This window comes from Phyllostomus discolor, chromosome 7 (genome assembly GCF_004126475.2).
Source record: "Phyllostomus discolor isolate MPI-MPIP mPhyDis1 chromosome 7, mPhyDis1.pri.v3, whole genome shotgun sequence".
NCBI classification, from domain to species: Eukaryota; Metazoa; Chordata; class Mammalia; order Chiroptera; family Phyllostomidae; genus Phyllostomus; species Phyllostomus discolor.
In genome coordinates this window covers 114,493,600-114,509,950 of record NC_040909.2, presented here as the reverse complement: position 1 = coordinate 114,509,950, position 16,351 = coordinate 114,493,600, and the positions used below count along the sequence as shown (strand labels likewise).

The 16,351-nt window shown below is 40.8% G+C and overlaps 1 protein-coding gene across 1 annotated transcript; it reads left to right on the top strand.

Moving 5' to 3' along the window:
* The first annotated feature begins 22 nt into the window (after positions 1-22).
* Positions 23-16,051, top strand: SLC25A32 (solute carrier family 25 member 32). Its single transcript, XM_028533839.2, has 7 exons — positions 23-543; positions 5,106-5,256; positions 10,616-10,701; positions 12,070-12,230; positions 12,591-12,704; positions 13,043-13,188; positions 14,225-16,051. Exons 1-7 carry the CDS (start codon positions 390-392, stop codon positions 14,358-14,360), a joined length of 948 nt encoding a protein of 315 aa, XP_028389640.1. The 5' UTR covers positions 23-389; the 3' UTR covers positions 14,361-16,051.
* The last annotated feature ends 300 nt before the right edge of the window (positions 16,052-16,351 follow it).

The window sequence follows — 16,351 nt, the reverse complement described above, 5'->3', positions numbered from 1 at the left end:
TGCGTAGCCTGTACCCCGCGGCGCACCGTAGTTTCGCGGACGAGGGTTGACCGGGGGCGGTTCCGTGCGCTCGCTTCCACGCCCATCAGCCCCAGCTTGCAGCAACAGTGGGCGAGGCTGGGCGGGGACTCGGTGGAGGCGTGCGACCCACCTCCCTCGCGTTCTCTTCTGGCGTCACTTGCGGCTGCCCCTTGTCATGCCCGGCTTGCTGCAGGGTTTGCTGGCTCAGTGCAGTGGGTACGCGCTCCTCGTCCGCCCGCCGGTCCCGGAAGTGGGCTAGCGTCCTGCAGTTCTGCTTCAGGGTCGCGATTGTCGCCACGCTGGTGGCCACTGCCTCCCCTCTCACCGCCTCGGCCCTAGGCGCCGAGGTTTCAGCAGGCCCCGAGTCAATGACAAGCCAGGGCCAGTCGGCTCCCGGGTCGTCGGCGTGGAGCGCGGTATTCCGCCACGTCCGGTACGAGAACCTCGTGGCGGGTGTGAGCGGCGGCGTCCTGTCCAACTTCGCGCTGCACCCGCTGGACCTAGTAAAGATACGCTTTGCAGGTAAGCCCGCTCTGACCCTGGGCTCTTTCTGCTTGCTGTCACCCAGAACTGGGTGATAAAGATGCTCAAGGAGGCTTTGGTTTTTTTCCTTGCTCCTTCCATACTAAGAGGCAAGCATTGAAGATTGCTGTCTGTCCGGGCTCACCTGGAACTGGATTTGAGGAAGGGGGCATGGCACAAGGATCTGGCGGAGGTCACCTGGATTCCCCAAGAGTAAGAGTTGGGGAGCATTGATAGAAAAGCCCTCCCTGGTGTAGAATGTGGGACTCAAGGCCTGATTTGTAAATAAAAAACTGGTTGTCACATTTTAGGCTTAGCCCTGAGCACGTGGAAAACATTCGTGGTTGAAGGTAGTTTGAAGTCTTAGGATAGTCACGTGTTTGTCAACGCCGCTGAGGAAAATGCAAGTGCTTAGTGTAAGGTGTAATCTCCAGCAAATATGACATAGAATTCTCTTGGTTTGTTTTTTAGCGTTTATAGTGTGGTACAAGGTCCTGTGAAGGAATAGGTAGCTGGAATCCAAATACTATACTGCTTTTTATTTAGGTTTATTGATTGAAGCGCCTTGAGTTAAGTAAATTAAGTATGTTGAAATGAACAAAGTAAGGTAATAACAAATTCTGGAAAAGATAGTTTCAAAGAAGATCTTATATAATTTGCGAACTTTTCTGTCATTTTAGTTCTCTTATCAGTAATACATTACTGTAAGTTCTGCCTTGAGAATTAGATCTGCAGAAATGGTTTATCTTAAAGAGTTTAATTCTATCCTAGTCACTCAATACATTTGTAGACTGCTGTAGGGGATACAAAATCACCTAGACAAAGTTCTTGCGAGGAGAGCTTACTGTCTAATTGTAGGTGTGAGACTTAGTCATATAAAAGATCATTCTAGACAACATATAAGTGGAAACAAAAAAGTGGAATTTATAAAAAATTGTGTATTCTTACATGTTTAATCTTCAGTCACCTTCAAAGTACTCCATTTGATACAATTCAACTATTGAGATTTTTTTCCACTGCTCAAAATAGCTTTTGAACTTGTGATTATGATGTCTTTTAGTGCTTCTGCCACTTTTTGTTTCACCTCTTCCACACTAGCAAAACATTTCCCTTTGAGGACTTTTTTCATCCAGGGAAACAAAAAATGTCTCTAGGGGTGAGACAGGGTGAATAGAGAGGGTGGGACACAAGAGGTCATCATGTATTTGGTCAAAAACTTCTGACCACTCAGCATGGTGTGGGCAGATGCGCTGGTAAATAACCCATCATGAAATGAGCCACTGCATTGAAAGAGTCTTCCGAAAAAAAAAATTCACTGACACTAAACCACAGCCCCTCACAACAGTGCCAGCTGGTGCACTGATCCAGATGTGAATCTAGAACACTCACCTAGCGGGGCAGCCTATACTACAAGGGGGCCACCCTCCAAAAGATAATTCTGGATTTTTGTGGTCCCTTCCCCTGTGGGGCAGCCTATACTACAAGGGGGCCACCCTCCAAAAGATAATTCTGGATTTTTGTGGTCCCTTCCCCTGTAAAGCCAAGGGGAAAATGAAATAAATCTAAATTCCAAAATATGAGCAGAGGTAGACTATCAAGAAGATTATAGGTTGCTGATAGCCATATGTGTCTGTATCTGTAAAGGTTCCATCAGATGTTAAGTTTCCCCATAGAAGGACTATTTCAGCAGTTGCAGGAGGTAAGCAGCCATGCTATGAAGGAAAAATAAGTGAAAATTATGAAGTATTATCCATCGGAGAAAACCCACAAAGGCATATTATTTCCTTGGAGTGTATGATGTATGCACAAATAATTTATGATGTAACATTCATTGAGCATTCACTAGGAGCAAGGCAGTGACCTATGCACTATTTTACTGACTAGTCTGAACAACCCTATGGCTTTGTTCTCCACACTATACAGATGACGATAGTAGAAGTTAACTAACTTGCCCAAACCACAAGTCTGTAACAGTAGAGCTGAGATTTAAACCCAGGTGGTACAATCTAGAACCCTTTGGCACTTAAACACTCTACTACATCTAGGAATCTGTGGTGTACAGTGGCTTAAACATGAAGAAAAGAATTCTGCATTTGGCTACAGGCGCTGGCCTATATGACTTGGTGTCTCTCTTCTGCAGTTTTTGTCTAGGAACAGAAGGGATGTCAGCTGAGATTGAGGAATAGTGTGATTGGCCTAGTGAGTTTCAGAGTGTGAGATAAGCATATGATGCCTGAGGGAAGGGAATTCTTGGTACCTGAGAAGACTGGTAATTTTGATGAAATGGAGAGAGTTTTAAGAGACCAGTAGGGTGAAGGTGACAGATAAAGCAATTAAAATTGGGTGGGAGGACAGAATTACAGATCTAGGAGTTGACGCAGGGCTTTGTGATAACAAAGCTGTGAAATGGTGATAGAAAAGAAGAAAGTTTGGCAAAATGGATGGATAACTGAAATCAAAATAGTTGGTTGGCAATAAGCATTAATGCTGTAGTTTTTATGCTTTAGTAAAATTAATTCCTACAACTAAATTGTAGTATCTAGTGATTAGGGGTGTTAGTCTTCAATGTACCATTACATGAAACCTGGACTACTTCAGTAAGCCAAGTGCAAATTGGAACTCAAAGGTGTCCAGAGTAGAAGAAAAATTAGAAATCATTTCATATGAGAAATGATTGGAGGAACTAGCTAGCTCAGTGGGAGCATGGGGAGTAGGGGTAGAATCTAAAGTATTTAGAGAACTGACATGTAGGAAAGGGAGCTGCCTTATTGTATGTTGATCTAAAGGGCAGACAGAAGTTAGGTGGAAATTACAGGGAAGCAGATTTTGGCCCAGCAAAGTAGTGGTGCCCAGAAAGGAAACCATGATGACTAGAAGTAGTTCAGTGGCTGGATGATAGAGGTTAGAAGATATTCTTGTATTGAGTGGAAATGTTGGATAAGGTGATGGTTGAAACTTCTTCCAACTTGAAAATATACATCCCATGGTATCTGCAGGGGACAGGTTCCAGCATCCCCCTGTGGGTACCAGAATCTCCAGATGCTCAAATCCCTTATGTAAAATGATATATTTGCGTATAATTTACACACAGCCTCCTATATACTTTAAATCATCTCTAGATTAGTGATAATACCTAATATCAATACAAGGGAAATGCTATGTGAATAGTAGTTGTGCTGTATTATTTAGGGAATAATCACAAGGGGAAAAAAAGTCTGTACACCTTCAGTACAGATGCAGCCATCACACACCTAATTACATAGTACACATCAGCAACATAACTTTTTTTCCTTAAATATTTTGATCCTTGTTGGTTGAATCTGTGGGTGCAGAGGGTGGATTGCAGTTTTAAATCATCAGGAATGATGAGAGAGTCTCAACAAAGAAGAATGTAAATGAGGTGTAAAGATAATGATTTTCTAAAATAACCTGAAAATCTAATCATCCACAGATTAACCAAGGAACCAAAGTGCAGAGTCCAGTAACAAGAATAGCATGCAGTTGAGTTTTAGCATATACTATTGCAAGAGCCAGTAGCATGAATAAACTGAACCAGTTGTTGAATGATTGCTATGTGCCAGGGAGAATTTTAAGGGCTTTATATGTAATCCTTTGTAAGTTTTAGAGTTAAGTTCTATTATTTTTCTAATTTTATGGCTGAGAAAACTCAGCTACGGAATAATCAAATAATTTAGGGTCACATGGTAAGTGTTGGAATTGGGATTCAAACCTAGTAAGTTTGATTCCATAGCATAAGCAATTAGTTTGAAACCTTAGTGGGTAGTTTGGTATAGCTAAATGGTAAAATGCTAAAGGTTGTAAATGAAAATGATTCCAGAAAGTTAACAGGCTGCCAGATTGACATAATTTTTATGCTGTGTGAAAACGGAAGCCAGGTCTGGGCATTAGGAATGAGATCGGGACTAGAGATCGGGAACTAACACAGGGACAGCAGCTCAAACTACTTAGTAATTAAGAGACTGTGTCCGTTGAGTGGAAAGGTTGCTGATAAAAATCAGCGTTTGAAAGATGGGCAGAAGACGAGGAGGCTGCAAAGGAAATTTAGTGGTCAAAGAAGAAACAAGGATGAAGAAATAAGAGGAGGATCAGGAGAGTGTGGTGCGAAACTAGCCTGAAGAAGAGTGGTTTTGGAGGTAAACGATGACAGGAGCTACTGAAGTGTCAGTAAGTTCATTTTTTGAGTAATATGTTGATCATTTGAATCGTTAATCTTGGGTATCTATAACAAAAACAAAACTTGTGTTGAAACTTACTTATTTAAGAGACTTTTGGATATTTAAGAGCGGCTAATCCAGCAGTACCTTCAGTATTACTCGAATGCTCAGTATGCCCTCAATAAAAACTTCAATAAATTCACAAGTGTGTTTATTTTAAAAACAATCCTGGAATGTTTATTTTAAAACAATCCTGGAAAATAATTTCCTCTACCTAAATGTTTTTCTCCTGAATTTACTTCCTTTACATGATTGTATATCTATGTTTATATGTGATTCAGAACTTGAATTTTGCTCTCACCTGACTCTGTGTATCTTTTACTGCAGTGAGTGATGGATTGGAACTGAGACCAAAATACAAAGGAATTCTGCATTGCTTGAGTACCATTTGGAAACTTGATGGACTACGGGGACTTTACCAAGGAGTAACCCCAAATGTGTGGGGTGCAGGTTTATCCTGGGGACTCTACTTTTTCTTGTGAGTAGATCTAGAAGATCTTCCAGTGTTAAATGAAAGCAATTTTTGTGTTTTTTTTGTTTTTTTAATATATTTTATTGATTATGCTATTACAGTTGTCCCATTTTCTCCCCTTCACTCCCCTCCACTCTGTACACCATCTCCCACCCATACCCCCCCTTAGTCATGTCCATGTGTCATACTTGTGAGTTCTTTAGCTTCTACATTCCCCATACTATTCTTACCCTCCCCCTATCTATTTTCAACCTATAATCTATGCTACTTATTCTCTGTACCTTTTCCCCCTCTCTCCTCCTCCCACTCCCCTGTTGCTAACCCTCCATGTGATCTCCATTTCTCTGGTTCTGTTCCTGCTCTAGTTGTTTGCTTAGTTTCTTTTGGTTTTGCTTTAGGTGTGGTTGTTAATAATTGTGAGTTTGTTGTCCTTTTACTATACATGTTTGTTTGTTTTTTATCTTCTTTTCTTAGATAAGCCCCCTTAGCATTTCATAAAATAAGGGCTTGGTGATGATGAACTCCTTTAACTTGACCTTATCTGAGAAGCACTTTATCTGCCCTTCCATTCTAAATGAAAGCTTTGCTGGATAGAGTAATCTGGGATATAGGTCCTTGTCTTTCATGACTTGGAATACTTCTTTCCAGTCCCTTCTTGCCTGTAAGGTCTCTTTGGAGAAATCAGCTGACAGTCTGATGGGAACTCCTTTGTAGTTTACTGTCCCCTTATCTCTTGCTGCTTCTAGGATTCTCTCCTTCATTTTTACCTTGGCTAATGTAATTATGATGTGCCTTGGTGTGTTTCTTCTTGGGTCCAACTTCTTTGGGGCTCTCTGAGCTTCCTGGATTTCCTGGAAGTCTATTTCCTTTGCCAGAATGGGGAAGTTCTCCTTTATTATTTGTTCAAATACATGTTCAATCTGTTGCTTTTCCCCTTCCCCTTCTGGTACCCCTATAATTCGGATGTTGGAACGTTTAAAGATGTCCTGGAGGTTCCTAAGCTTCTCCTCATTTTTTTGAATTCTTATTTCTCCATTCTTTCCTGTTTGATTGTTTTTTTCTTCCTTCTGGTCCACTCTATTGTTTTGAGTCCCAGTTTCCTTCCCTTCACTGTTGGTTCTCCGTGCATCTTCCTTCATCTCTTTTATGGTAACCTGCATTTTTCATCTAATTTGCGCCCCAAATCAACCAATTCTGTGAGCTTCCTGATCACCAGTGTTTTGAAATGTGCATCTGATAGATTGGCTGTTTCTTAGTCGCTCAAAAGGATGAGTCCTGGGGGACTGATCTGTTTTGTTTGAGACATGTCTCTGTCTCTCTCTTTTTTGTTTTGTTTTGTTTTGTTTTTTGGTCTGGTCGCTCCTGTTACAGTGAGGGGCGGAGCCTTAGGTGTTCACCTGGGCTGGGCATCCCAGTCGCTAGATTGTGACGTTGTATGTGGGGGCGGGGGCAGGAGGGAACAGTGGCAGTAGGTCCATTCTCCTGGGACCTCATTCCCTTCTCTGGGATCCTGGGTTGCGCGCTCTGCGCTGGTCCACAATCGCCGCCTCACTGGGTCCGCCAGCTGCCGCTTGCGTACTCAGGGTCCACCCGCTGAGATCTTGTGCGCCCCAGATGCCTTATGCGCTCCCAGTTGCCTTATGTGCCCAGTCCTCCTGTTCTCTGTGCACCGAAACCCGAGCCCGGCTGCTCGTCTCCGCTTCTCCTACTGGTCTGGACGAATGGGTCTACTTCAACTTCTTGGCTGTCCGACTTCCATTCAGATAAATTTTCTGTCAGTTCTGGGTGTTATTCTGCCTCTAAATTGTTGTTGTTCTAATCTTGCTTGTGCGTGGAGGTACAGTGCATCCACCTATGCCTCCATCTTGCCAGAAGTCGCAATTTTTGTTTTTAGTGATTTTTAACATATGAGTTAATAATACAAGGTGAGTCATTTAGTCACTTTCTCTGAATTGAAAGGGTCAGAAAGCGCACAATGGCTTATTTCATTTTGTTGGGTATTACCAGCGGCATTTGGTCTGGAAGTAAGTTCTTAGTAGGAAGAAGGCAAAGGGATAGAATGGAGAAGCACTCTTGTGGATGCCACTTCTATGAGATGAATTCAGGAAAATGGCTTACCAAAATACATTTGATTCATAATGAAGTTGGAAAAGCACAAGAGAACAGATCTCGGGTTCCTATAACATTATGTACCCCAGGAAAATCCCTACTGGAAACAAAGCGGAAGCCAGTGTATAGCTGAAAGAGTTTGAGACATGGTCCTTCTTACCTCTTATTTGACCTGCTTCATCATCTTCTTAGTTCATTCATTTTCTTTATCCTTACCTTGTAAGATACCATCACCATTTGAAATAACTGTTATTGCATGCTTACTGAAGGAGCCACAGAAAGCATGTATGGCAGGTGCATTCAACCTACTGAGAGCACAGGAACATGGGGACAAGGTATCACCACACTGCAATGGGGGAGCATGCACTGCTTTAAGTGAAAGCAAAATAAAATTCAGCTTCAGTATCATGTAGGGTTTTTTTTTTTTTTCAGTTCTAAGATACACTTAGAAGGGCGAAACCATATGTACAAAATTCATGCTATTAATGAATTTCAGAGTTGTGTAGGTTTTCCAAAGACAGTTTCTAAGAACAAGCCATATAAGGTTCATGTGTTGAAAATTTTTAATGATAAAATAGTATATTTGTTTCATGTTAGAATGGTGTTGGCAAAGCTTGGGAAGATTTATTTACCTGAAATCTTCTTTCAAGAGAAAGTGGAGATTGGAGGTAGAGAAAATAGGCTGATTTGACTCCCTACCCAGGAACACATTAGTGGTTTTCTGTTTTCTGCCAAATAAAGCCTAAATGCCAGTCTGCCACTCAAGTGTGGCTCTGTTTGTCCTGCCTTCCCCATTCATCCTTATTGTAACTTCTGCTTATGCTCACCTGTTTCCCTGCTGTGACTGTACCTGCCTCTCCGTACTCAGCCCGGGCCACTTCCTACACAAAGCCTTCTGTGATCAGTCATAGTTTCTCAGTGTTTTATGATACTGTCTGTGTTATCTTTTGTTATGATTATTTGTTGGCTGCCTATGGTCTTTAGTCTGTTATGAAGGGTTACAGAGAGATTTTATCTTTTTATCTACTATACTCACCAACCACGATAACCAAACGCAGATGTTCACATATTTGTTAGGTGCCTCCCCATCCCCCACCCCTGCTGGCCCTCCACAGCATCTTCCCCCTCCTGGTTTTCCCTGCTGTTTTTATTCATTGTTGAGTGTGTGGTTAAAATATTTTGCATATGTATTGCTAGCCATATCTATTTGGGGGGAGGAAAGGTATAATCTTAACAGCGAACCACTCCAGTACATCCGTTCTTGAAAATGGCCTTATTTGGTGGCTGCCTTATGCATTGACTTTTACTTTTGAGGCATTATCGTTAAGTTACACACCACTTTAAAAGAGACTTTACTGGACTTCCGGCAAGATGGAGGAATAGGTGGACGCACTGTACCTCCTTGTACAACCAAGATTAGAAAAACAGTAATTTACAACAATAATTTATAGACAGAATAACGCCCAGATCCGGCAGAGGATTTATCTGAATGGAAGTCGGGCAGCCAAGAAGTTGAAGTAGACGCGTTCATCGGGACTGGTAGGAGAAGACCGGCCGGGCCGGCGCGGGGCTAGCTCGGGTAGGCGACGCGGAGGTCGGGGAAAGTTTGGCGCGAAATCGGCGCGACAGCTATCCGGGGGCGCAAGAAGGCGCGGTGATCCCTGCGTACGCAAGCTGCGGCTGGCAGACCCAGAGGGGTAGCGATTGTGGACCAGGGCAGAACTCGCGGCCCGGAAGCCCAGACAAGGGTCTGAGTCCAGGGGAACAGAACTACCGCCATTGTTTTCTCCCGTCCCGCTCCCGCCCCCGCCCCACCCCCACATATAACGTCACAATCTAGCGACTGGGGTGCCCAGCCCCAGTGAGCACCTAAGGCTCTGCCCCCCCACCATAACATGAGCAACCAGACGGGGGAGAAAAAAAAAGGAGAGATGGGAAAAAAATATGTTTTCAACAGAGCAGATCAGTCCCCCAGGACTCATCCTTTTGAGTGACCAAGAATTAGCCAGTCTATCAGATGCGCAGTTCAAAACACTAGTGATCAGAAAGCTCACGGAACTGGTGATTTTGGACAAAATTTAGATGAAAGGATGCAGGTTACCATAAAAGAGATGCAGGAAGATACGAGGAGGAGAGCCAATAGTGAAAGGAAGGAATATAAGTCTCAAAACAATACAGTGGACCAGAAGGAAGATAGAATCAACCAAGCAGGAAAGCATGATGAAATAAGAATTCAAAAAATTGAGGAAAAGATTAAGAGCATCCAAGACACCTTTAAACGTTCCAATATCCGAATTATAGGGGTACCAGAATCAGAAGGGGAAAAGCAACAGATTGAGCACGTATTTGAACAAATAATAAAGGAGAACTTCCCCAATCTGGCAAAGGGAACAGTCTCCCAAGAAATCCAAGAAGCTCAGAGAGCCCCAAAGAAGTTGGACCGAAGAAGAAACACACCAAGGCACATCATAATTACATTAGCCAAGGTAAAAACAAAGGAGAGAATCCTAGAAGCAGCAAGAGATAAGGGGACAGTCACCTACAAAGGAGTTCCCATCAGACTGTCAGCTGATTTCTCCAAAGAGACCTTACAGGCAAGAGGGGGCTGGAAAGAAATATTCCAAGTCATGAAAGACAAGGACCTACATCCCAGATTGCTCTATCCAGCAAAGCTCTCATTTAGAATGGAAGGGCAAATAAAGTGCTTCTCAGATAAGGTCAAGTTAAAGGAGTTCATCATCACCAAGCCCTTATTTTATGAAATGCTAAAGGGACTTATCTAAGAAAAGAAGATAAAGAAAAGACTTGTATAGTAAAAGGACAGCAAACTCACAAATATTAACAACCACACCTAAAGCAAAACCAATAGAAACTAAGTAAACAATTAGAATAGGAACAGAACCATAGAAATGGAGGGCACATGGAGGGTTAGCAGCAGGGGGGTGGGAGGAGGAGAGAGGGGGAAAAGGTACAGAGAATAAGTAGCATAGAATATAGGTTGAAAATAGATAGGGGGAGGGCAAGAATAGTATGGGAAATGTAGAAACTAAAGAACTCAAAAGTATGACACATGGACATGAACTAAAGGGGGGAAATGTGGGTGGGAGGGGGGTACAGGGGGGAGGGGAGAGAAGGGGGGAAATGGGACAGCTGTAATAGCATAATCAATAAAATATATTTTAAAAAAAGAGAGACTTTACTGCTTAATGACGCCTACTCAAATATTTACTAAATTGCTCACGGTTTACTCTTTTAGTTACAATGCCATCAAATCATATAAGACAGAAGGAAGAGCCGAACGGTTAGAGGCAACAGAATACCTTGTCTCAGCGGCCCAAGCTGGTAAGACAGTGTGTGAAATTTAAAATGTCAAATTTTGACTTTTGTTTTCAATTTTATTTGCCTTTTTTCCTTTGAGCACCAGAGTTCACATATGCTTATCTAACTGTACTAATCAGTGATCACATGAACTTTCCTTAAGAAGTAGGTATTCTTACTGATTTCTCTGGATGTATTTCAAGAATTTTACTTTGTACAGGGTAATAAAATTCAGAAAAGTTATAAATCTCTAATAGCTTAAAATGATTCAGTATGGAGATTATTCAATTAAAGTATAATCTCAGTTTTCAAATTATATGAGTACAATTTAGTAGCCTTGTTTAATTGCCTCATGTGTATAATATTCAGAAGGGGAGAACAAAGTAAGACACATAAGTCTTTAAAGTTCCTACTTTGAGCCCTGACTGGTGTGCCCAGTTGGATGGGCATTGTTCCAGAAAGCGGAAGGTGGCCAGCTCTACTGCAGGTCAGGACACATGCCTGGGCTGCGGGTTCAGTCCCCGGTCAGGGCGTGTGCAAGAGGCAACTGATTGATGTTTCTCTCTCACATCAACGTTTCTCCCCTGAAAATAAAAATAAAAAATAAATTAAATTTTTACTTTGATATTTTGTGTGCTTTACTTTTTAATGTTGATTTTTAAGGCAAAAACTATCTTACTCATTTTTGAATACCTAGCTGCTAATAGAGATCTGAATCACACAAGAAAAATAAATATTTGTTGAATAAAAGACTATTTAGAAAACTCAGCAAATGAGAGACTTATCCAGATATAGGTTTTTGGTTTTTTGGCTTTTTTACAAAATTGTCACTTCCTGTAAAGAATGTAAAATAATACTTATTACATTGCATAGTTCTTTAATTTGGAACATAGTAGCTACTTTGACTGGACTTTGAGCAAGATTGTGGTACAGTTGAGGTGGATATATAGGCACACATCACACATTATTAAGGTGCTAGATTCCCGGTCCTTTCCCCCTGGCCTTCCACCCCTCTGGGTTACAGTGTGTCCCGCTCCTAAGTATCTATTTGTTTATCAGAGTCTGCTCCCTGTTTGCCGTCTGTTGTCTTACACCAGGTCACGTTGTTCAGGAGCTAGGACATCTTCATCCTCACACCTCAAAGGGAACTGTGTCTCACATTTCCATCTTCTTTTTAATTTACCTCGCACTTACTGCAGAAGGAACTTTTTGTAACCACCCAAAACTTTTTAGCTCTAAGTCTGTGTCAGAGACCGCATGTCCCTATTGCATGTACAGCCCCTGGGCAACCCCATTCTTTATATAAATTGACTCTTCTTTATTTGGGTTGTCATGAGGGAAAAAGTGACTAGCTGTGATTAGCTGACTAATCGTATTTAAATCTGCTTTCAGGAGCCATGACGCTCTGCATCACAAACCCATTCTGGGTGGCAAAAACCCGCCTTATGTTGCAGTATGAAGGTGTTGTTAATGCCCCACAACGGCAGTATAAAGGGATGTTTGGTACCCTTTGGAAAATATATAAGTGTGAAGGTGTGCGTGGATTGTATAAGGTAATGAATTAGTATCAATACATTTTTAATCATCACTGACTGTTGTAATTTTTCTTGGCTCTACCGTCCAAGTTCTGAGTGACCTATAGTCAGTCATAAAAAGAAGTCAAACTTAGGCAAGAAACAAACTAATGAAAACTGGAATCTGGTTTACAGTGTTGGAACTGTACTTTAACCTGTGTATCCCTGTTACCATGAGATGTATTATCATGACACAGTGTGGGTAAGAACTGTCTAAAACTTTGTCCATTTCACATTTGTCAAGTCATCCATTCCGTTCTCCCCTCCCTGGACGCTGTGGTCCTTTGGGAATTTGCTTACTTAGTTTAACTTTTTGTTCGTTTGTTTCTTTCAATTTAGGGGTTTGTTCCTGGGCTGTTTGGAACATCACATGGTGCCCTTCAGTTTATGGCATATGAGTTGTTGAAGTTGAAATACAACCAGCATATCAACAGATCACCAGAAGCCCAGTTGGTAAGATAATTCTTGGAAAAAATATACAATATTATTGACTTTTGGGGGGATATAGTAGATGGAAATGTTGCCATGTTTACTTTGGGAGTATTGTTGTGATGATGAGTGATGATGAATATGGGCTCTGCCAGTAATTTATAGTTCAATGTTTTATAGGCTAATGACACAGATGTTAAAAAAAGAACCCCTTAATTGCTCAGACCCTGTGTTAAGAGAGGCAATAGTATTTTTCACTTACAGATTCATTTAAATGTTTTCCTACATACTTTATATATACTTACATATTTTTAAAGAAATCCTGTCTAACAGAAAGCACGTATTTTGCATTGTCATTTTAGAGCACAGTAGAATACATATCTGTTGCAGCACTATCCAAAATTTTTGCTGTAGCAGCAACGTACCCATACCAAGTTGTGAGAGCTCGTCTTCAGGACCAGCATATGTCTTACGAGGGTGTATTGGATGTAATCGCGAGGACGTGGAGGTGAGTGCATGTGGCATGGCAGAATGGCTTTTAGGAGGTGCCTTCAAATCTTCAGCTGTCTAGGTGATGTTGGCTGTGTAGCACAGGCTGGTGTGCGGGGATGAAAACATGGCTGGTAGCCCCTGCTTTCCCATTTCCCACATAGAGGAGCATGGACTTTCCCTCCCTAAGGCTGGATTTGTAAAATTAGAATGGCTAGGCTGACAAGGTTGTTTTAAAAATCAAATGAGATATGTGAAAGTGCTTTGACAAATTAATAAAACAAAATTTAGATGTTAAAAAAATATTTGAATGGCCTTGAATATAGGAAGTCATAAAAGACCTGGTTTAATACCATCAAGAAGGCGCCACACCTGCTGGGGCACCATAACTTTCACAAGTGTAGCAGGTCCTGGGACGACATCGTTTCCTTATAATGTTAATGAGATGCCATAGGACCTTAACTCGAGTCCGTATCAATTAGCCTGTGGTAGAATTGGTTTTGTTGTATGTCATTTCACTTAAGTCGCAGAACCTATTGACTACAATTAAATGAAAACTTACTGCGCTGGTCTTCACATTTGGGAAAAGTGTGTATTTCTTAGCATCCCCATATTAATCTTTAATTATAAAAGGCCAGAGCAGAATATTTAGAATCTTTAAATTTAGTTCAGTTTAGTAAATATTCATCAAGAACCCACATGACAAGTTCCAAGGCCATCTTTCTGTTCTAGGCATTAAAGAAATAAAATTTTGTTTTGGCATGTGATATTTAGTGTTGTCTCGCATTTGTATAATATATGAGGTTTTTAATGCATACATTAGATCGGTTAATAGTCTTGCATGTTTATACATTTAAAGGTATTTGAAAGATGGCTGTCATTAAAGCACTTTTCAGTTCAGTGTTGAGGTGTCCCTACCCAGGACATTGAAAACATGGAGGTTTGTTTTCACAGGAGGTTTGACTGCTGGCTCCATGCCCTATGTCAGTTAAACTTTTGTATCTTCAGCCTAGCTGTACAGGAAATTAAGCATCTATCTATTTTTCTCTCTAAAGGAAAGAAGGCATTGGTGGATTTTACAAAGGAATTGCTCCCAATTTGATTAGAGTGACTCCAGCCTGCTGTATTACCTTCGTGGTATATGAAAATGTGTCACATTTTTTACTTAACCTTAGGGAAGAGAAAAAGTAAGCCAAAAGAAGATAAGTCCAGCACAGCCGCCCAAGGCACCACATGCTCCTTTGTGTTTGAAACGTAAAACTCAGAAGAATACTACACGGCAACATGGCTCATAATCAAAATTGGTCTATGATCATTAGAAGTCAGAAAACTGCTAATTCTCACAATGTCTGTCTGTTTTTTGCCTTCCCCATGTAACTGGGACTTGGCTACCTCTGCCTGAACTGGCTGCCATCACCACCACAGCAAAACTGACACCACGTGGAGAATTTCATACATTTCTCCATTTCGTTGTTCAAGTGGAAGCTAATTTTCAGCATTCGCTAAGTGGATTAGATAAAGTGCTTCTTTTTCTGAATTCATTTGCCTGGATTAGCTTTAAAATTGACTTCTGTGCAATAGCAAGAAAATGATTTCTTATAAGAATGTCATCAGTGTTTCATGGGTAAATTGAACTTTTAAGGATTTGCTGGAAAAGATGTTGCCCAGATCCAGACCATTTTAGAATTGGGAAATTTTGGTGAGACAAATTTTGTTTCAATTCAGTTGGAACATACTAAAGAAACTGAGAAGTTAGGTATTCCTGTGAACTTGAGAAATATCTGACATCTGTTGCAATTCCACCACTGATTTTATTTCCAGAGGTTCTTCCATAATTTAAAATGTAATACTGGATCCCATTATGTTATGGCATGGGTACCTAGTGCCTTTTAAATTTATAAAGTCTGAACTAGAATCCAGCTGTGTCAGCCCTTATTTAGCACATTTGTCGATAAGTCATACACTGGAGTTGCAAATAGGTCACCTTATGCAGATACCGGAATGACTGAGGGTTGACAAACAGCATGGAGCTGAGAAACTTTAATTTCATACTTCAGTTTTCAGATATATGGGTCCAGATCCCAAACAAATGACTAATCTACTTTGGTTATTCAAATTCAGGTTCTAATACAAATTTCATTAATGGCCATTATTGGTTTTACTCTCATGAGTCATTGTAAATATGAAGTTCTGCCCCAAAGGGATGCCAGAATAATGCTAATATTTTTATTTATCATAAAAGTCTATCACTGCTATTGCACTACCATCTATTGGTTGTAAATAAAACATCGTGGTTTTTCAAAGCCATATTTAAATGGTTCTTTGAAAATAGGTATAGGTTTTATATTTTGCAAATGGCATTGTTTTAAAAATAAAGGTGAAATGATAAGTACCTAATTATACTTACTATAGTTTCTTGTAACATGTGCAGGAATACTTTATGAATTACATGTGATGTATTTTTTCATACTTCTGAATTATACTATAATTCATATGAAATGCTGATTATCGTCACTATATGTAGTTACTATCTCGAATTTTAGAATTAGTGTCATTATTTGAATGCCTTCTATGTACCCCAAATTCATAAAACATAGTTTCTATCCTTTAAGAGCATACAAGCTTACAGAATAAACAAGTAAACATAATAACTATAGTTCACAAAGATTTCTACAAAGGTCTGTAAGAGTTCTGAGAAAAGAACTCATTTCACTTCTCCAACAAATAGTAGCTGAGCTCCTGTCCTTTGCCGGGTGTGTTACCAAGCATGGAGAGGATGGCAGTAAAGAAGCCAGACAACATTCCTGCCCTCAAGGAACTTTCATTTTATTGTGAGTGACAGAAAACATACAATATAAGCATAATATGATTCCAGGCATTAAGTACTATGAAAAAGCAGGCTTGTGAGTAGTAGTGCTATGCTAGGTTAATGGTTGGGGTCAGGAAAGGTCTCTCTGAGGAGGTAATATGAGACATTTTGACATAAGTGAGGAAGTAAGCCACAATGAGATAGAGGAAACACTGAAAGAATAGGAAGTACAAAGACCCTGAGGTAGGAATTAACCTGGCTAGAGGGGATGCCTGGCCAGAGGAGATTGGATGAGTGGCCATTACAGCATGGTGAGAAGAACGCAGGTTAGTAAGCCAGAATGGCTTCAGGTTTCAGCTTTCCCATTTTCTGC